The sequence below is a fragment of the Martes martes genome, assembly GCF_963455335.1.
Source record: "Martes martes genome assembly, chromosome: 11".
In the NCBI taxonomy this organism is placed as follows: domain Eukaryota; kingdom Metazoa; phylum Chordata; class Mammalia; order Carnivora; family Mustelidae; genus Martes; species Martes martes.
The window spans coordinates 36,809,396-36,831,607 of NC_137899.1; the positions used below are offsets into that span (position 1 = coordinate 36,809,396).

General features: G+C 38.1%; 1 protein-coding gene across 1 annotated transcript in view; it reads left to right on the forward strand.

Annotated features, from left to right (window-relative positions):
- CDK14 (cyclin dependent kinase 14) overlaps positions 1-22,212 on the forward strand; it is a 582,239-nt gene that overhangs the window by 295,129 nt on the left and 264,898 nt on the right. The window contains exon 8 of the mRNA XM_080818397.1: positions 12,006-12,129. Within this exon, the coding sequence (XP_080674523.1) occupies positions 12,006-12,129 (124 nt within the window). The remainder of the gene's footprint in view (positions 1-12,005; positions 12,130-22,212) is intronic.

Genomic DNA, 22,212 nt, shown 5'->3' on the forward strand with positions numbered 1-22,212 from the left:
TATCTCGCTTGATGTATATTCCTAGTAACTACTGGAATAAACTCATAACAAAAATTGTCAATGTTAACTAAATGTCTAGAATCACTGTGCTGTTCTACCCACAAAATGTGTCTGCTCTCCATATGACATTGTAAAATAAATATTCACTATTAACTAATGGTTTGTTTCTTAGCATAATATCAATTTTAGACAAATGGGTAATTTTAGCAGTTAATTACTTAGAGGGCAATTTAAAATCTCAATCAAAAGCCTGAGGACATTGTCCTTGTTATAAATATTTATGATGATTAAAGGTATAGCAACCAATTGCTAGAACATAATTGGTATGTCAGAAACTGGTTAGAATTTTGGGGGGAGGGTAGTTTATTTTTTCCCCCTTTAAGCCATTCACTCTGAATTTTATTAGATTTTGGCTACCATAGTTGAGTTGAATGCAGGACTGGTATTCTTTATAACTCTCAGTGATTTACAGATTGATCATTGTGGTAAAGAAAATGACTGTAACAGTCTAAATTTTGTCCTTCTTTCAGTGTTTTATGTGTTCTTTAAAAATTAATAATCATGAGAGACTGAAAATTAAAGTTCATGAAAAAAAAGATTAATTGCTGTTGTCTCCAGCTGATACCTAGAAACGTAGATGCATGAATCTTAATATCATGACAATATTGGATCTTTGCGTTTTTCTGTAACGTACTGTCATTTCCAAGTTATCCTCATGGCTTTTCTAGAAGAGTCCTTGCAAAAATGCATTTGCACTTTTTTAATGGAATTGTTTTGGGATAACCCAAAATAACCAAAGTAATTGTGAATACTGTGGCTTATTCTCTGAAATATCTGAAATCCTACCAGCATAAAGCTGAGTTTCATTTTTTTAAATTTCAGTATCTGTATCAATTAAAAAGATATGAGGATTATTATGCTTGAAAAATCACTATTTTTCTTTCATAGTCCAGGGAACAAGCAGGTGTATAAGAGTCAGAATAATGTTATGCCAAATTAAGATTGTCTTATACAGATGGCACCAAGAATTGATTCCTAAATGAGACTTTCTAATGTTCAGATAGAAAATCAGATAACACCTGATTTTCTCCATACTCTGTATTAGAGCTCTCATTTAGCTAGTAATGATTTCCTACTATGCATTACTGTGAATTTATAGAGACCTTTCTCATTCTGTATTTTGGGAAATATGATTATTTCATGAAGCTATTAAAGAGTGCTTTAGTCTCAGCATCTGTCCAGGTTTCTTTTGAACATTTTTATCCTATTTTTATTGTAACAAAATAATCTTCCATACCTAGAAAGTGAAGGATTAACAATAAAAGAAGTGGTAAAAGAAAGTGAAACTCCATGGGTTGATTCATATTTTGCTAGACATTTAGAAGGGGTCTCAGTAGTGAATTTCTGGTGAAGATACTAAGCCACTTTCAGTTGTTCAGATCATGTCTTTTGTATCTTTGGCATCATCTGCCAATTGGTTGTAACAATCTGCATCAGACAAAGGAATCAAGGCAGCTAATTAAATGGCAGAGTCTTTCTTAGCAGTGCTTTAAAGCCCTGATTGAAAAGAAATCACCCCGAAGATTGATGAAATCGGTGACTGGAAGTACGCTCTATGTTATTTTGTAAGATGGCAGATACTTGTAAGATGAAATTACCCAGCTTGGGAGTACCCAGTGAGAGTACATCCTTCTGGGTTTTAAGCTTCCAGCCATTCCCCCTTGCCTCTCTCTCATTTAAGATGGATCCTGCACTTGACCCCTTTGTTTGCATGTTTTCTAAGACAAACATGAGGACCCAGGAGGGAAATCAGCCTAAGTAATAGAGTTATGTACACACTACCAAGGATTTTTCTTGACTTTTGGACAGGTACAGCCTTCATGTTACTAGCCCGTACATCTCATAGAATGTCATTAATGTATCCATTCCTATTAATTGAGACCTCTCTGAGAGCATATAAAGAGAGATTTGTTGATCAATATATCCAAATTCAAAGTGTTTCCTTCATTCCATTTGAAATTTTTCTGTTATAGCTTATGTGTATGAGCTTTCTCTAAGATCCTTCGACTCAAGGTTTATCACCTTAGTCAGTTTTTCAGTGTGCATCTCTCTCTCTCTCTCCTTTTTTTTTTTTTTTTTAATATTTTATTTATTTATTTGACAGAGAGACAGAGATCACAAGCAGGCAGAGAGACAGGCAGAGAGAGGGGAGAAGCAGGCTCCCCACTGAGCAGAGAGCTTGATCCCAGGACCCTGAGACCATGACCTGAGCCGAAGGCAGAGGCTTTAACCCACTGAGCCAGCCAGGCGCCCCTCTCTCTTCTTTTTAATTGTAATTTTATTTTGTTTTTATCTGGGAACCTGTACCTCTCACTCCCCTTCAGCCATTTTGTCCAGCTACCCACTCTCCTCCCCTCTGGCAACCACCAGTTTCCTATTTATGGGTCTGTTTCTTCTTTTTGTTTGTTTGCTTATTTATTTGATTCCACATATAAGTGGAATCAGATGGTATTTGCCTTTTTCTGACTGACTTATTTCACTTCACATAATACCTTCTAGGTCCCTCCGTTCTGTCACAAATGGCAAGATCTCATTTTTTATGGCTGAGTAATATTCCAGTGAGTGCATGTTTGTGTGTATGATTCATATTTTGCTGGACATTTAGTATATATACACACACACACCATCTCTTCTTTTTTTTTTTTTAATTTATTTATTTGAGAAGAGAGATCACAAGTTAGGCAGAGAGGCAGGCAGAGAGAGAGGGGTGATGCGGGACTTGATCCCAGGACCCTGAGATCATGACCTGAGCCAAAGGCAGAGGCTTAACCGACTGAGCCACTCAGGTGCCCCCCCCCCACCGTCTCTTCTTTATCCATTAATCTATCACTGGTTACATGGATTGCTTCTATATCCTGGCTATTGTAAATAATGCTGCAGTAAACATAGGGATGCATATATCTTTTTGAATTATTATTTTCATTTTCTTAGTGTAAATACCCAATAGTGGTATTATTGGATAATATGATGTTTATATTTTTGATTTTTTGAGGACTCTCCATACTGTTTTCCATAGTGGTTCCATCAATTTGCATTCCCGCCAACAGTGCACCAGGTTTCCTTTTTCTCCAGTTCTCCCCAGCATTTGTTATTTCTTGTCTTTTTGATTCTAGTCATTCTGACAGGTATGAGGTTATATCTCCTTGTGGTTTTGATTTGCATTTCTCTTATTATGAGTGATGTTGAACATCTTCTCATGTGTTTTTTGACCATCTGGGTATCTTTTGAAAAATGTCTATTCAAGTCCTCTGCCCATTTTTTAATTGGGTTGATTGGGGGTTTGTGTGTGTGTGTGTGTGTGTGGTGTATAAGTTCTGTATATATTTTATTAACTCTTAATCAGACATATCATTTGCAGATATTACTTTTCATTTCAGTAGATTGCCTTTTTGTTTTGTTGATGCTTTCCTTCACTGTGCAGAAGCTTTTTATTTTGGTGTAGTTCCAATAGTTTATTTTTGCTTTTTTTTCCCCCTCGCCTGAGGAGACATGTCTAGAAAAATGTGTCTGTAGCCAATGTCAAAGAAATTACTGCTTGTGTTCTCCTCTAGGATTTCTGTGGTTTCAGGTCTCACATTTAGGCCTTTAATCCATTTCGAGTTTATTTTTGTGTATGTTTCAAGGAAGTAGTCCAGCTTCATTCTTTTGCAAGTAACTTTCAAGTTTTTCCAGCACCATTTCTTGAAGATGCTGTCTTTTTTCCATTGGATACTCTTGCCTCTTTTGTCACAGATTAGTTGAACCTATAAGCATAGGTTCATTTCTGGGCTATCTCTCTCTCCTTTTTAGAAAGTTGTATTAGTCTTATCAATTGATATTAAGACACTTCATGTTGATTAGTGTCTAAGATGTTACTTAAAGCACTAAAACCATTTTAAACTTCATTTATTACTTATCATTGTGTGTAAAAAAGAATGACCCTTTAGTTAGGGGAGAGTAGCATACATTCACAAATGAGAAAAATTTGTATTTCATGTTATTCCTTTTAGTTCTACAAAGTGTGTATCAGTCAGGTCAGTTGTGTCATTCTGAGCTCTCTGGACAAAGAGAAACCTGATAACAACAGGTCTTAAGATTACGTTATTCGAATTCCTTGAAACAACTGTTTCAGTTTTTCTCTTGGAAAATAATGTTAGGTAACTATTAAAGCCAGTAGCTTAAGTTTGATGATTTTGTTTCTACCTAGCTAGGGAATAATTCTAATACTAATTTTAGGCTATTAACCAACTTTATTAAAGGGACATTCTTACCCTCATTCCTACCAACTTGCTTCATCATGTACACAAACCCTGATAACTTGGACACCTACTTATTGTATTAGAGCTTCTTTCAAGGAATTTGACAGAACAAAGATTTGTCTTTCAAACGCCATTTGGATCCCTGTAAGCATCCCAACTCTGGTTCCCATGGTTTCAATCTGCTTCGTAAGGCGGGTGCACCATTCTTTGTGCACCTTGCTTGATATCTACCATTTCACTGAGGCCAGAAGAGAGGGCAGAATGGGAGGCCAGCTTCCCTGAAATACTCAAAGATCACAGAAAGTGTGCAAGATCTTTCCTACAAGAGCTTGCCCAAATACCTGAAATTCTCATTTTTGGAGTTATTCCTCTCCAGAAAATTACCATCTTTAGGAATAAGGTATTAATGTGTAAATATCTCAGAGAATATAAATTAAATAATTGCTACATTATCTGGAAATGATAAAATGTTATGTATCTCAGGACCTCGAGAGAATGGAACAAAGAAGAAAAAAACTAAATGGAAGATCTCAAAAAGGATAATAAGTAGCAAGACAAATTACTCCTGGGACTCAGATTTTCCAAGAACTACACCTATCTGTAGTACATGGCAAAAAAGTATACATCTATAGACTGATGGCTGGGCATGGATATTCGTGTCTTACTCACCCCAGTAGCACACTTCACACTGTCAAGGATGTCCAAAGTGACCCGTAAATTATACCGTAATATTGAATATCTGGGGCTTTGTTTTTGGCTCCCTTACATCTCCATATGACATGCTAAGCATTCTTTTCAAAAAAATTTAATACATGAAACTGCAATGATGTTTTGTAGGACCTGTTTGGCATGAATTCTGTACATTGTATTTGCAGTTAAGCTTTGGTATTTGCATTAGGTATTTGCACATTAGAAACTCACCTAATGTAATGAGTGATGCTGAATCACACTGGGGCCTTTAAAATTTTCAGAAGACCTAATATTGTAATGATACCATTATCTGATGTATGGTGTAAAATATTTTGACATTTCTCAAATGTTTTGGGGTCTCAAAGTTTCTAATTGTTTTTTACCTCCAAAAAGTTTGATGTCCAGGTAATTTCATGTTTGCACCGCCTACGGGTTTTTAAGCAATACAGTGGTAAACATGAAACATATTATTTGAAGTATTTATGAATAATAAACTTTGGTTTATTGGCCACTGTTATTTTTCTAGCCTTAGTTTCATACCATGTATAACTACTTCAAGCAAATAGTACATGTACTTAAAAAAAAATATATCAAACAGTACACTGCAGTACGCTTAATTACTGGGTGTCAGAATAAGACAAAAATGGGTTCAAATATTAGTATTTCCTCTTACTTGCTCTGTGGCCCTTTGGCTGATTCATTTAATTTCTTTGAGCCTTTGTTTCTTTATCTGTGAAATAGGAATAATAACCTCTCTCTGGCAGAGGTTTTGGGAGGATTAAATTATCTAAATGAGTGTAAAATATTTAGCACAATGTCTGTCATCATAAGCACTTAGTAAATGGCAGTATTACAGCTCTTTTATTTGTGAGTCCCTTTCATTTCTGTTATCAAAAAATTATGAAATGGTGCATTACAAGGGGAATGACTATTAAAGGTATCTAAGACTCAATCAGTCATTCTCAAGATGAGAAATTTGAGATCCAGAGATGTTAAACTTGGTTCCTAGGGAGCAGAAAAGTACATGAAATGTCTTTCTAAGAATTGGTTGTATACCATGAGGCCTAGGGTCCATTGCTAATAGCTCTAATAAGCCTCCTATAAGCCCCGAGAGACTCTAGACACTTCTTAAAGAAAGTTGACCCATGAATATCTGTAAGATGTTCCCTGTGCTTTGTTTCATATGAAGGTGAACCACATATATTAAATAACTCATGCATTTCAGACCATTCATAGAACCTAATGACTCTAACCACTGATCACACATCTATAGACTTTGAAAGGGAAGGGGATATAAATCTTGTTGTTTACTGCAAGTGCCAGTAATTCTTCCGGGTAATAAGACATATTGAGTCCAACAATGTATGCCTTTTACCCACTTAAAACATGTTTTATTAAAGGCCTTATCTTGATTTTTTTATTTACCTACTTAAAACCTAAAAAATTTCATAAGGCAATATATGAAGTATTAAAGTCTGTCCCCAAGAAGTATTTGGCATGGCACAGAGAATATAAGCATCCGGCCAGAGGTGACAAGACAACTGGGCTATAGATAGATCTGCTGCCGGCAAAAATGTCCCCGCTCATCAGATCATCGCTATTTAAGGCATTTTCCCATTGGGGTTTGTACTGCACAAAGTGAACATATTCAGACTAGAGTATAAATCCTCAGTGGTTATATTGAAGAATTTGGAGGAATCTCCTTTTAGAAAGTTGAAGAGAATATCCTGAGGTGACATATTTTTAGGAAGACCTTATGGCTACTATACTAGAAAGATGGGGAGAGAGTTTCATATCTGTTGATAATACTTAATCAACTTCAATACCTATAAAGCCATGTTATTAATTTCTGAGAGGATTTTAAATAGCAAAAACAAATTCAGCAATTATATACTCATTATGTAACATACCAATTGAGACTTTTACAAACTTGGGTTCACTTAGGAAAAGCACTTTCGCTATATTGGGTCTACATCTGTGTTCATCCATGCATTTATCAAGCGCCAACCCCTTTTAAGATGATGTCATGGGAAGTTCACACATGCTGAGTAATGAACGAATTACTTGGAATAAGTTTCTTGTGCGTCTGGGGCTTAGTTTTCTTAATTAAAAGAAAAAAATACAAGATGATTGATGGAAAGGATTGAACGATATATGTAGGAGTACTTGGAACAGCTTTTAAATTAGAGTCAACCTTCAGTTGGTATCAGTCCCCTTCTTTTCAGTTGCTGAGATTCCATCGATATGTACCAAGTCTTATTAGAAAATACCAAAGATGATTTGTACCATTTTCTGTGCCTGTGGCCCCTCTTTGGTGGTCCTTCTTGTCCTCACACTGTCCCTCTGGTTTTCAAAAAGATCAAGTGTAGGTTATTGTGTGGTGATTTATACAATCAAGTGGGGTGGCTTTCTCAAAAATGTATATGAGAAAGTTGGGTATTTGCCTGCTTATCTAACAGAGGAGATTTCCAAGACGTGAGTTCTTAAGACATTGCCACAGAATATTCCATTCTATTTAACTTAGCCTGGCCACTGCTTCCTTACAGCCTTCCCCTAGCTAGCAGTGCCTATTCTGTTAAGTACATTTCAATATTATTGCTAAAACACCAACTTTTCTAATGTTTTTAGTAAATGTTTTTAGTAAAGTATACTGTTGTCCCCCCGCCACCATTATTTTTATGATGAGTTGGTAGGTTTCTAGTTTTATACATTGTGTTTTCATTAATTTGGGTTTTTCTTAACTTATCTTGTGACCTGCTTGCTTGGTCACTTGAGTATTTTCCCTCAGGGTAGCAAGAGGTCTGTCAATATAACACATCATTTCAACTTGTGCATCTAGTGACTGTTCAGTTTGATGTCCTAGGAAAATTTTACATTGTAATGAGGGACAAGATTGCTATGATTTATCCCTTCCACGGGTGGCTCTTCATCTTATGGCGGATTCTTTTTTTTTTTTTTTTTTTAAGTTAGTGCCTTGCTCCTCTGTGCCTTCAGTATGCTCAGTTTGTGTTGCTGTCACAGTGCAGATTTCTCAAAGTGGTAGCCATCTGTTTGTGTGTCTCTCATACCCAGTGAGCTGTGAGCTCCTGGGGTCCAGGGACTCCATCTAATACCTTGCTTGTCTTTGCATCCCTCGTGCATGACAGCACCTGGCCTGGCACATAGTTGGCACTTAATAAATCCCAAATGAATTTGTTCTATGGGGATTTATTCTGACTTAACTTTGTGCGCTGCTCAAAGAGCTAAAACTTGTTTGGGGGCTCGGGCCCTGTTTGGGGCTGTATTCATTATGTCTGGGCTTCGTTTGTCAAGTACGCAATTGTAATTGGAGTGTGTAGTTGCCTTCTTCCCTGACACCAGTTTTCTTAATCTCCTTTAATATGGTATACCATTTGAATAGCTTCTCTATTAGCATGAGGATTATATATTTTCACTAATTAGTAAAGGTATTAAAAGAAGAGCCCTTTGGGACTGCCTGATTTTACCCACTTCTACCTCTAGTGTTTAGTAAATCCCATGGCATTGTTTCCTATCTGTTATTTTTGTATCTTCTTCATCCAGATGTCTCTAAATTCAGCTCAGTAATCACATTACTGGTATAGGAGTGTCAGCTGTGTGCCCGGCTTAGGAAGATGGTTAAGGCACACAGCCTGTGAGAGGCGGGGTACTAGATATGTGGTAGACAAACACAGAGGCCACCCCTGGAGCACAGCGGGAGGAGCACCTCACACACACCTGTGGAGGGAGTGAGGGCCTGGAGACTTGGTCACAGCAGGCTCTGGGGAAGAGCGGTTCTTGAGGTGAGACCTAAGAAATATCTAGGGAATCACAGGCAGTGGGGAAAGGGGGCTTTTTTGTCAGAAAAGAGGCAAGAATAAAGGTAAAGGCTTGAAGAGCCCTGTGCTCAGCACGGGGTGGGTGAGATTGCTTGAAGTCAGGGAGCGTAGGGCAACAAAGCCCAAGCACCCAGCCGGCCCCATGGCTCACTCAGCAGCCTGGAAGGCTGTGGTATTATATGCCTAGACTTGATCCTGTCAGTTGGAGGAAGCAGCTTCTGAGTCAACATTTTGTCTACTTGTGTTGACTTCTGGCCAAGATTCCTACAATGAAGTGGTCAAGACTGTGGACTTTGGAATCGAACTGCCTGGGTTCGAGTCCTAGCTCTGCCACTTAATTGCTGTACGACTTTGAGAACCTGTGCTCAGTGTCCCTTATCACGACTACAGAGATGATGATAGTAGTACCTCTGTCATTAAAATCATTACGGACTGGGGTTGTATTCTCTGATCCTTCCATAGAATGGCAGTTGGCCCTTGCCGTCTGTGAAAGTGAGACTCATGGCCACAGTTAAATAGGTGGTCATATTCCAATAAGTCTCTGCTGGGCCCAGAGGTCAGTTAGCTCCTGGCAGAAGGCTGAACTTTCTTTTTAAAATCAGTTTATTTTTTGCAATCAAGTTCATTATGTGGTCTGCTTTTGCCTGTTGTTTTTAAGCTTTTGAAAACACAAAGTAGCTTTACTGGCTCACTTTTTCCCTTCTAAACTGAAGGAAAATGGATTTTTGTAGAAATTTTAAGCTTTAGGCTTCAGGATGGAGGGGGTATTAGGAGTAAAGAATGAAGCTGGGAGCTGCTGGCTATGGTGTTAAGTCTTTTCATCTGCCACACAGGAAGGATTGAGGGGAGGAGGCTAGAGGGATGTTAGCTTCCTGAGGTTCTTGAGCCACTAATTTAATCTAGGCTAACATAGAACAGACTTTTCCTTTCTGATGCTGAGATTCTGGAAATAATGACCCCGGGCTTTCACTGCTCCGTAGGATGTCATCACTTACGAAGATTTTGAACTGAATTTATCTTTCTGTGATTTCAATGTATCCACCCTTTAAAAAGTATACCTGGCTTTTATAGCCACCCACAAGTTGGAAAGTAGTCCAGAAATGCCAGCCTCCAGGGTCCTCGAGGAGTTGCAAGTCTCTTCCATTTAAGTGTTTTGGAATCCTTATATCATCAATCGTTGGCAACTAACGCATACGAATTTCCCTGAAACTGCTTTTTTTTACTAGCTAATTACGTAGACTGGAATATCGATGGCACTTAAAACATTTGTTCTCCTTTTGTGTTTTAAAAGATTGATTTCTAGGGGCACCTGGGTGGCTCAGTAAGTTAAATGTCTCTCTTCGGCTCAGATCATGATCTCAGGGTCCTGGGATCGAGCCCCACATCAGCTCCCCTCTCAGTGGCGAGTCTGCCACTCTCTCTTCCTCTGTGATATCTCTCGCTCTCACTCTCTTTCAAAGAAATAGATAAAATCTTTTAAAAAAATAAAAGATTAATTGCTAAAAACTAGAAATTATTAGGATTATTTTGTGAAGTAAATTGTTTTAAAATATTTCCCGGGGCGCCTGGGTGGCTCAGTGGGTTAAAGCCTCTGCCCTCAGCTCAGGTCATGATCTCAGAGTCCTGGGATTGAGCCCCGCTTTGGGCTCTCTGCTCAGCAGCGAGCCTGCTTCCTCCTCTCTCTCTCTCTGTCTGCCTCTCTGCCTACTTGTGATCTCTATCTGTCAAATAAATAAATAAAATCTTTTAAAAAATAAATAAATAAAATAAAATATTTCCCTTTTCAGGGCACCTGGCTGGCTCAGTCAGTTAAGTGTCCGACTCTTTTTTTTTTTTTTTTAAGATTTATTTAACAGAGAGAGAGATCACAAGCAGGCAGAGAGGCAGGCAGAGAGAGAGGGGGAAGCAGACTCTCCGCTGAGCAGACAGCCCGACACGGGGCTCGATCCCAGGACCCTGAGACCATGACCCGAGCCGAAGGCAGAGGCTCAACCCACTGAGCCACCCAGGTGCCCCTAAGTGTCCGACTCTTGATTTCAGCTCAGGTCTCCATCTCACCATCATGAGTTCAAGCCCCTCATTGGGATCTGCACTGGGCATGGAGCCTACTTAAAAATAAATGAATAAATGGGGCGCCTGTGTGGCTCAGTGGGTTAGGCCTCTGCCTTCAGCTCAGGTCATGATCTCAGGGTCCTGGGATCGAGCCCCGCATCGGGCTCTCTGTTCAGCGGGGAGCCTGCTTCCCCCTCTCTCTCTGCCTGCCTCTCTGCCTACTTGTGATCTCTCTTTTACTCTGTCAAATAAATAAATAAAAATATTTTAAAAAAATAAATGAATAAATGAGTAAAATAAAACGTTTCCTTTTTCATAAACAGAATATTGGACACCCTCGCAAATCACATTTTGTTATTATCAAAATAGGAATATTTGATATGATCCAGTATGAAACTAAACACAGAAGGCCATCAGTCACTTCCTAAAATTATTTCTTATAAAAGTATTGCTCTTAAATTCTCGGTTTCTCTGTTTTCTGTTTCCTTTCAGATGGGTCTGCTTTGTAATCAGTGAAGGTGCATGTCTGTCTTTAGGCAACAGCCTAATCTCTATGGCCATATGTGCAAAAGCAGTATAATTACAATGTAGTATTAATTGGGCCGTGTGACTGTTTTGTTTTAATTATTGAAATCATCTTATCTTTCCATTCCTTAAAGCATGTTAATGGGTGAATCACTGGATAACATGTTTATGTCCTTTCTATGGAATTAAATATGTGCACATTTACATAAACTTGGTAAAAAATTCTGCTTCTATTGATAATGTTAGAGATAGATTTTTTTCCCCTGTGTCTCAAGCATCAATAGAAGCCTGAGGAAATCAGATATTATCAAGAATCGATTCTTTACATTTCACCCAAGTTACAGAGTACAGATTGGATTATAGATTCCTGGCTGGGGAGGGTATTACTCTGGGTTGACGTAATGAGCCGGTAGAAAATTTTCAGATTTACTTGTTAACAAACTAGGGATTTCCATACCTTTATGCATGTTCTCCTTAAATAATTTGGGTAGGAAATTTAGTGGTGGGTACCCATTTTTACCAAATACAAGTGCTTGGCAGACTGTATGTAGAAACTGGATCTTATCTGTGTTCAGATTTTAACTTTTGTCTCCCTATTTTTCAGTTGTTTTTGTTTCAGTTGCTGCGAGGGCTGTCTTACATCCACCAGCGTTATATTTTGCACAGAGACCTGAAACCACAGAACCTTCTGATCAGTGACACGGGGGAGTTAAAGCTGGCAGATTTCGGTAGGAAAGCAGTTAATTACCAGTCTATTTTGTCACACTGTGAGAATGCCAGGCAGATGGTGGCACTGCGTTTGTTTAGGTATTCTTCTTCCATCATTATAGATCATGGTAACATTTTTTGAAGTATTGAAGGAATTTTTTTTTTTTAATGATCAACATCATGCTTCGTAGCGTTATTAAAAATTCACACTGCTTGTTAGAGTCTTGAATACTCAAAAGCATAAATCAGATCTCTTGTATTTCTAAAGGAAAAGTCAGTCCAGTTTTGATCATGAAATATATTGAAAGAAATCTAAATTTTTTCACCTTTTATTATGCAAAATGTCAAACGCATTCCAAAGCAGGAGGATAGTATAAGGAACGCTTCCCTAACCCATCACCCAGTTTTCACAATTATCAATTTGTTGTCAGACTTGAAGAAACCTGAACTTAAGCCTCTGGACTTTTCCGGGGCATCACAAAATACATTCAATACCGTATATTGCCCAGCAGTTTTAATAATTTAAAAATCTAGGGCCAAGGTTAAGTTTTCCAGTAATGACTGTTTGAAGAATTCTCAATAGCTTTATAAAAGTAGACACAGATTCTGATTTAAAAATTGTGGTTTTCAGTCATTAGAAGTCATCCCTTCCTCAAAGTTTTGAGGTTGGCCTCTTCCAGCTTGGAAGCTTTCCTCCAGACTCCGTGTTGAGCCCACAAAGGGAAGCAAAATTGTATCATCCCTGCTAGCTCTCTTCCCCTCATCAAGTGTGACATTCTTGCTTCGGCCTGGCACTGTCACAGCGGAGAGGGTGCCGAGTCGATTCCCGGCGCCAGGGATGCTGATGGCAGCATGATACGTTGACATTGCATTGCCTCAATTATTTTTGAATACATATTCTGATTAGAAATTTGTTCCATTAAGAGTGGAATGGAAATATTACCCTGGGGACATAAACATGCCTGAGGTTGAGATACAGGCTTTTGCTGAAATATGATTATCTTTTCCCACCCCACCTCCCGATAAATAAAAGAGCAAGAAATGTCTATTTCCTATTCCAAGGTTAGTAGACTGTTCAGTACCTTTGGAATGAATCTACTCTGTTGGGTTTTATGTATTCTTTCCTTCTAAAATTGAAATAGAAGAAAAGTTAGCATAACGAGTGATATATTGCGAAAGTGTCATTTATTCCCATCTAGTTGGTAGAGATGATGAAACTCGTGTGTGTGTGTGTGTGTGTGTGTGTGTGTGTGTGTGTGTATGTGGTTTATTGCCACATTTTAGCATCAGAATAATACAAGGTGGCCAGACATAAGGTCTTTCTATTACAGAGTAGAAAATAATGGGAGAGTAGGTGGGTGGAAAAGAGATTTGTTGTTCCTCAAATATAGGCTTATTGGATTTGCTGTGAGCATATTTTGTAGTTTGTCAGTAAATTAATAAGGCTTCATAGTGATTTTCTTTTGGTTTTTTAATAATATACTGTAAGGTATATGTTGGAGTAAGTAATTGCGTTGAACATTTAATTCTATCAAACATGCTTTTCTTGTGTATTTATTAAATACATTTTACGAAGTTGATTTTGTTTGTATGATCAAGGGTATAATGGGATTATATGTGCTTACTAGGGATCATTTTTTAATTTTATGGCAATGTTTTTTATTATAATTGTCAGGTAAGTTTATCTTAAAAGATTCTTTTGAGTCTTTAAAGCTGACATTTTATAATACCAGATTCTGAATAAATTGAAATGCAGTTTTAAAAAACTTAGGAAGTGTTTTAGAAAATTAGAAAATTTAGAGATGCTCAGAGCAAACCTTCCCATTTTCCTTGTTTCTTTATCTGGTACCCTTCCCCTCATCCTCAATGCTTTGCTTTTCTAAAATATTTTGTTTGTAAACAATTTTCATCCAAGAATATGCCATGCACATTTTGTCATGTTGTTAAATGTGAAAAAAATCATTTCTAACAGCTTAGATTTTTCCTTTTGTAGCCCAAGCCTCTTCATTCAGTCCCTCACCAATGACCATTTTAGGGCTTGCTGCATTTCCCTCTTGGGGGCAGGCTTGCACTGAAGGGCCTTGACCAGGAAGCCTGGGTGCCGCACTTGCAGGGTCCATATTCTACAGCCCCTGATTCCTTGCACCAGCCCACTCTGCAGAAGGCTTGTGCCACGCACCTCCCCCGCTTGGCATCGCCAGCTGAGTCTCCTTGCCTGGAACACACCCTTGGTGTGCATCCTGTGCATGAAGTGTAATAAGTGAGACTCAACCACCAATTGACAATTTCCCCCCAATTAATTGTGCATTATTTTTGTCTTTTAATTTAAGACATGCAATTAACTGTGATTTACTGCACTTGGGCACGTGTTTATGTCTGAGCTGAAGGAAGCACAGTAGAAGCTGTGGAGAGAAGCTCGACAGTCAAAATGGGATGGTTCCAGGAAGCAGAACAATTAGAAATGCCAGGTCTTAATTCAGACTTTGATATATAAAGAGCTTTAGAAGCAGTTCTTTTGTCCTTTTTTTTTTTAATGTGAAAATTGATTAAAAGAGACAAATGAAATCTGAGTACAGGTGCCGTGTTGTAAATGTTACTATTTTTATTAGAAAAACTACTTGGGGAGTGGGGGGAACACAGAAATTTATTGAATTTATTCTGAGTGCCAGACACTTAGAAATTCTTGTTTCATTGTTTCTTCAATCTGATAAGGTATAGTAACCCATGTTTTTGAAAGAGCCCTGAGTTCTAGGAGGCTTGATCGCACAGGTAACTGGTCACAAAGCTGGAGTTCTTCAGTAGCTCTTACAGTGCGCTGAAATGATTGTGTTCATTTGTTTATGTTTAGTTTTTTATTCCACTACCTGATTGTGAGTTCTGTGAGGGCAAGGACTCGTCTTTCTCACTGTTGTCTGTGCTGTGTCTGAAATCATCCTTAGCACGTAGTAGGCATTCGGCAAATATTGTTTGAATGAATTAAAAAATCTATGACTAAATTGAGTAGTAGTGTAAAGACTAAGACCCACTGAGGATATTGGGTGGCTCAGTAGGTTAAGCGTCTGCCTTTGGCTCAGGTTGGGATCCATCCCCGCATCGGGTTCCCTTCTCAGCGGGGAGTCTGCTTCTCCCTCTTCTTCTGTCCCTCTCCCGGCTCATGCTCGCTTGCACTCTGTCTGTCTCTTAAATAAATAAATAAAATCTTTTTTTAAAAAAAAGACTAAGACCCACCTAAATTTACTAATTTCTGCTGATTTGCTCTGGTAAACCGGCAGTTAAACTAATTTTCTCTTCATCGGTGCTATTTTGGCTGGGCACAGTCAAAAGTTAAAAACTTGATAGTGTTGGAGCCTCAGGATTGCTTTGAAGCTTAGGCCCTACATACCTGCTTGGTATTTACTATGTTTATAACCTTGGGCTGCAGAAATACATGTCACTGAGTGAATGTAAATAAACAGAGAAGGTGTGTATGATTTGCAATTCCTACTCTGCAGGCCTTAAATGATCATCTTGCTGTACTCTTATTGAGGGCAAAATACGTTGAACATTGAATTAGGAAAGCTGGCTCTGTCTGTAACTAGCCTGTGACTTTCAGGAAGCCATTTATTCTTTCTGATCCTTAGGCTCCTCCACTGAAATAAGATGGGAGCATTGGACTGCTGTGGTTTTTCATGTTTGTATGTTTCCGAAATTATTAATTTATTTTCTAATAACCAGATATTTGCTGGTGATTAAAAATCGGTCCATTGAATCTGGAACCAGTACTCTACCATCCCTCCCTTGAATCTAATTTTTTTTATTCTGTCTTCTGGAAATTCAAACAGATGAGAGCCACAGTTTTATAATATGCTCTGAGATCACATTAAAAGAAAATTATTGAGGTATGACAAGTAAATGCATAAATAAATTCACCGAGAAATTAATGTTCATTTGCAGTATAATAGTATGAAACTTAAAGGTGTATTTCCGTGTAAATGAGATGAAAACAAAATAGATGAGTCTGTAGACTTTCCTGCAGTCCCTGCAAGACAAGGATGGTGTCATGCACATTCCCTGCTACTCTCCTATGTTTTAAAGGATCATGCCTAACTCTGTGGAAAGACAGTGGGCTGAATTTGCCCCTGAAGAAAAGAGACAGTGAGAACTCTGTAATGTAAGCATGGAAGCTTTTGGCGTGTATTTTTTTATATATATATATATATATCTATATCTATAGGTATAGATATAGATACAGATATTTTTTTTTTTTTACTTACTTTCCAATGCAGAAACCACGTTAAACAGCTCTGTGGTTTTAATCAAGGAAAATGGGATGGATCTCTTTCCCACCAGAGGTCTAAAATATTACCTTCCTAATGTTGGTAGTTTCCTCCTCCAGGCTGTTCCCTGTTCCTCATCTTGATTTAAGAGAGGAAATTATTATAAATCACATTTTAGATTAATTTGCAGGACACACCAGAGAAGGAGCTCTTCAGAGGCTGTGGCAAGTTCGGGGTTTGTTTGTAATGGGTCTCTCCGAATTCGCAGGGGGCCGGGGCCAGGGGGAACTAGTGGAAAACAGAAGGAAATCAGCTGCTTTTAGATGCACAGTGGTCTGTCAGTTTGATAAATAGAAAGTGTCTGAATAAATGCCTGTTGGTCCCCAAAGTACAGACCTTTAACTATTTTTTTATCATTAGCATATAAAATTCACCGTGGAAGCCATAGTTACAACTTCAAGGTTAGATATAACTTAGGGCGTTTGTTTGGTCTGTAGAGTTCATTTTTACTTTATGTTTCAGAATATATTTTCTATTAGCAGAATTAACTGTATTTTCCAGTGAGGTGTCATTCTGCTTTTAAGAGGTTTTCTCAGCAGTTTAAAGCATGAGCAGTTTTAATGCAATGTTCAGGCAGTTGTTTTCATGCACATATGAAAACTGAAGAATATTTTTAGAGCAACTAATGCTGCAGTAGGAACCAAAGATCTAATTTTAACCTAATTTTTCTAGCCTTCATTGAATCCTCCAAATTAAAATGTACGTATCTGAAAATCTATCAAAAAGATTATCAAGATTGCATGTTAGAAGTAATTTTGACCGACATGTGAACTAGAAAGTTATTTTAAAGATGTGGTAACCCTTTTGAAAATGAATGTTGATACTTAAAATCTCCTTCTCTCTGATCAGAACATCCTCACTTAGCTTCATTATTTAAATCTTGCTTAATATCCCACTCATCCCTTCAAAAGTTTTTCTCACATTCAAGGGGGGATGGGTGATGAGGACAATGATGGTGACATTATATTGTTCTGTTTTGTCTTACCGCAATGTGACTTCTCACAGGTATGCAAAGTTACTACATATATGAGAGATTCTGTTCTCCTTTTAAATAGACTTTGTGTTTTAGAGTGGTTTTAGGTGCACAGCAAAATTGAGCAGAAAATATACAGAATTCACATGTACTCCTTGCCCCCCCCACATGCATATAATTATCAACATTCCCACCAGAATGGCGCATTTGTGACCATTGGTGAACCTACACTGATGTGTCACTATCACCCAGAGTCTGTGGTTTAAATCAGGGTCACTCTTGGTGTGGTACATTCTATGGGTTTTGACAAATTATAATGATGTATTTGCCATTATAGTATCATACAGAAGAGTTTCACTGCCCTAAAAATCCTCTAAAAAAACCCCCATCTATATGGGTTTTTTAAAAACTGTAAATGGAAACAAGAAAGAAATATATGAATTGCAACTCATATGCATATTCTACTCTGTCTATGAGAAACCTCTCTGTTCAGTCACTGTAAAGCAGATTGAAGCAATGTGGATGGGGGTTGATTGCTAAGAATGGCAGCTTCCAACTCCATGGAAATAAGGAAATTCAAAAGAGTGTTAGTTCGTTTTTATCCATATCATGCCTGTGAGGTAATGAGACATCTTAAAATGCAGAACAGACTGCTACAAATAGGGCTGATCATCTCATTCTCCACCGTGGATGGAAACCTTCTGGGCAGAGGGATTTCAATATGCAAAACTATTATGGTTTTTTTTTTTTCTTTTTTTTTTACTATACCATATGAGGGCAGAATTGTTGGCAGTAATTCAGATAAGTGATGCAGGATCTGAGTTGAAATACACCAATGTGTTTTTAGAAAAAAATCCACATGTGAGATGGCTGCAGCACCGAGTGCTGGCAGTGATGACCAGGGTGGGGAATGGTAGGTGACGTTAGCAAGAACGGCAGTGAAACAAACCTCAGAATCACGGAACACTCACAGGCTCCTCAGGACAATAGTGCGTACACTTGAACGTGAGTTCTGTTAACCTATAGGTATATATGAAAGTTTGCTTTGAGTTTAACAATTCACGGATGTCTCTTATTCGTGGCTTTTCCTTTGTCTCCTGCTCTTTCCCTTCCAAGAAGCCACATTTTAAAATGTAGCCCAAACCAGCCTCCCCTGATACATATGTCAACAGGCCTGATTTATACTAGAATCTTGGTCATAGTGTGTCATTGTAGTCTGAAGTACGTGTTTTCTGAAATTTTTAACAGGAGCTAGAGAAACTGGCTACCGTGGAAAATCTGAGGTAGATTGTAAATTCTGAAAGGTAGATGTAGTTACAAAAGTTGTGATTTTGATGGTTTTTTCCCTTCACTTTAATACTGTCAGTTCAATATTAGTTTGCTTTTCCTCTTCTGTTTTCTAAGGTTTTTAAAATGCAATATGGGTTGGTTTATTTACTTTTGGAGTAGTACATATTTATATTAATATTAAAAATTTTCTTCTCACCTTGAGTGATTTCTTCTGTTACAGTAGATCAACATAGGAAGCTAGGACTTTTCTTTTCTCATGTTAATAAAAGACAGTACTGGAGGGATGCCTGGGTGGCTTAGTTGGTTAAGCGTCTGCCTTCAGCTCAGGTCATGATCCCAGGGTCCTGGGATCGAAAGTACAAAAAAAATTGAGAACTAATGATCTGTGTTGCTTAGAAATTTTAGGTACATGTCTGAAAAATAGTCTATTTTATCACATACTATAAAAATAAACTTGATGTGTATAATCAGGCTTATAGATCTGAAATAATACACTTTTTGCAAAAATTCAAACCTTAAAACTGGAACGTCTCTCAGTTAAATATCTGTCAAGTTATTTGACATTCTAATTTTTGATCTGGAAGGATATTGATATAAAATGCAGATTGAAGTGTTTGGTTTTTCTTTCCAGCTTTGGAGTTAGAGTTGCCAGCTGAGGAATCTATTGTGTGAAACAACAACCAGCAAATGTTAGATGTAGAAACTGTGTTTAGAACAAGCCTGGAAGTCATAGAATGGGGTCAGTGAGTTGGCCACATTGAGTGCCCCTCCCCCATGAGAATGGGACAGGAAAGATATAAAGAAAGGCATAATAAGAAAAGTCTGAGGCGGTTTCTGAAAAGGTATCTCAACCTACTTAAAATATGTTGGGAGCATCTAATCAGAATCACTAAATATTAATGTTAAAAGAATAATATAAAAAAGTATGGTGTGACAGCCTTTCACTCCAAGAGTTGGAAACAGAATGTGATGTTATTTTTGAAGCCCTCATCCAGTTGTCAGTAGAGTCTTATCATTGCGAAAGTTTTGTTATTTTTGTTTTTCAGATAAAGGCAGCAAGTCTGTGAAGGGAAAGTTGACACAAATCTGTTATATTGTGTAAGAAAACCCACTACATTTACATTTCCAGAATTTTTCATTTTAGATTTTTCTAGATTTTGAAGGAAACTCAGATTTTTTGTCCAAATCCCTCATTTTAAACATGTATACACTTTGGCCCAACAATGGAAAATAACCTTAACCTTGAGCCTGTTAGTAAGCAATGTGTTAAGTTATTAATGTTAATGTCACCAGTGTCTCTAGAGCCCTAGTGTAGTACCCAGTCAGCTATGGATAACTTATTTAACACATCCACAGGTTTATTCCCCAGACAAATGAGAGGGTAGAAGTGCTGACCAGATGTCTAGGTCAAAATAATCTCTCCCAGGGGCGCCTGGGTGGCTCAGTGGGTTAATAAGCCTCTGCCTTCGGCTCAGGTCATGATCTCAGGGTCCTGGGATCGAGCCCCACGTCGGGCTCTCTGCTCAGCGGGGAGCCTGCTTCCCCCTCTCTCTCTGCCTGCCTCTCTGCCTGCTTGTGATCTCTCTGTCAAATAAACAAATAAAATCTTTAAAAAAAAAAAATAATAATCTCTCCCAGTCTGGGAACATTTGTCAGCTGCAGTGAGATCCTTGTTGGGAAGAGGGCTGCTATCCCTCACTCCTCACAATAGAACTAGTGTGTGCATCGTGGGGAAATGGCCAAATATATAGATAGATAGATAGATAGATAGATAGATATCTATGTCTGTATATGGACCTGGATCTAGATGTAGATCTAGATCCAGATCAAGATATAGATATAAGTATAGATATATAGAACATTTCTTACAGTAGACCTGCGGGAAACCTCATTGGAAATATAAGTTGGAATGGAGCCTTGGTAATTTATGAATTAGAAGGAACCACCCTGTTTCATTGTGTTCCTGGGAGAAATGAAAGCATTGAGGAGCCCTGTGGGCAGAAGGCTGAATTGGCTTTATCAGTGTTCTGCTATGACTCAGCTGTGCTGGGCAGTAGCTGAAAAATACCCTGTTGCCTCCCGGTGGGAGAAATCTGTTCAAATCTTGCCTTTTCCACAGGTTGGGAATAAATAGTATACAACTCCAGGGCAGAAGGAGCTGTAACAGAAGAACCATGTAAAAACATTTCGATCTGAAATAGAAGACTTTTTTACATGGAAGCACATATACCCAAGTGAAAAGATAAGATCAAATAAATGTTCCAGAATGGTCAGGGTGCAGATTCTGGAGCTACATGCTGGACTTTGAACCCAGACTGTCCAGTTTACAAATCATGTGTCCTTGGGTGAATTACCAAAATTCTCCATCCCTTAACTTACCTGTTTAAAATAAGGATGCTGATAGTAATACGGGGTACCTCGCAAAATTGTTAGAAGACAAATTAACACTTAACAAATCATTTAAGGACAGTGCCTGGCTTATAGACGGTCCGTATAAATGTATGTTTACCATTAACCCTTTAGAGTTTAGGGTTGACTTGTTCAAAATGTTATTTGTTTTAAACACAGTTTTCCCCCCTAAAGTGTGTAACATAGTTTCTTGCCTTTTCAAACAAGGATATAATAAGGAATATTATTCAATAGTTTGTTCAGCAGATTTTTCCTGAGTGCCTCCCATGGACCCAGCACTGTGCTGGTGGCTGAGGGTACAGTGATAAATCACAGCAACTTGGTTCCTGAAACTTTCCTTGCAGGAAAGTCTCATGGTCGCCATTTTGAGTATCAGTTACTGTAGCCCGTGGACATGCCCCAAAGTCTTATGAACTTTTTAAAGGGATCTGATTTTTAAGTTGTTGTCTTGAGGGTGCCTGGCTGGCTCGGTGGGTTAGAGCCTCTGCCTTCGGCTCAGGTCGTGATCCCACGTTGGGCTCGAGCCTGTCCACATCGGGCTCTCTGCTCAGCAGGGAGCCTGCTTCCTCCTCTATCTCTGCCTGCTTCTCTGCCTGCTTGTGATCTCCATCTGTCAAATAAATAAATAAAATCCTTAACAACAACAACAAAAAATTGTTGTCTTGTATATTTTATGGAAATTGTCATTTGTCTATTTTAAAGTATAATTACTGGCCAAAGTGGAATGTTCAAAGTAATAATTCTCTACAAATCAGTGTTAAAAACTTTCTGTTTGTAGTTCAGATTTTAAAATATATCTATCACAGTGCCATTCAGTTTAGCTTCCCCAGTAAAGGGACTAGGATAATTTAATGAGAGGGACTAATTCTTGTGACAGTTTTTACGATAGATTTGTCCCATTCCTGTCATTCTTAGAGAATAAAATTATACTTCATGTTAGTTCTTTTATGAGGCAAACACTTCATTAATTAACCAAGAATCTGCTGATATTATACATTTTCTCCTCATAAACAACTGAGTGCTTCTGCCAAATGTTTCAGTAGGAGAGACCTGTGAGATAAGAAAATTTTGTGAACCGCAAGAAAAGTCAGCCCTAATGAAAAATATAATTATAC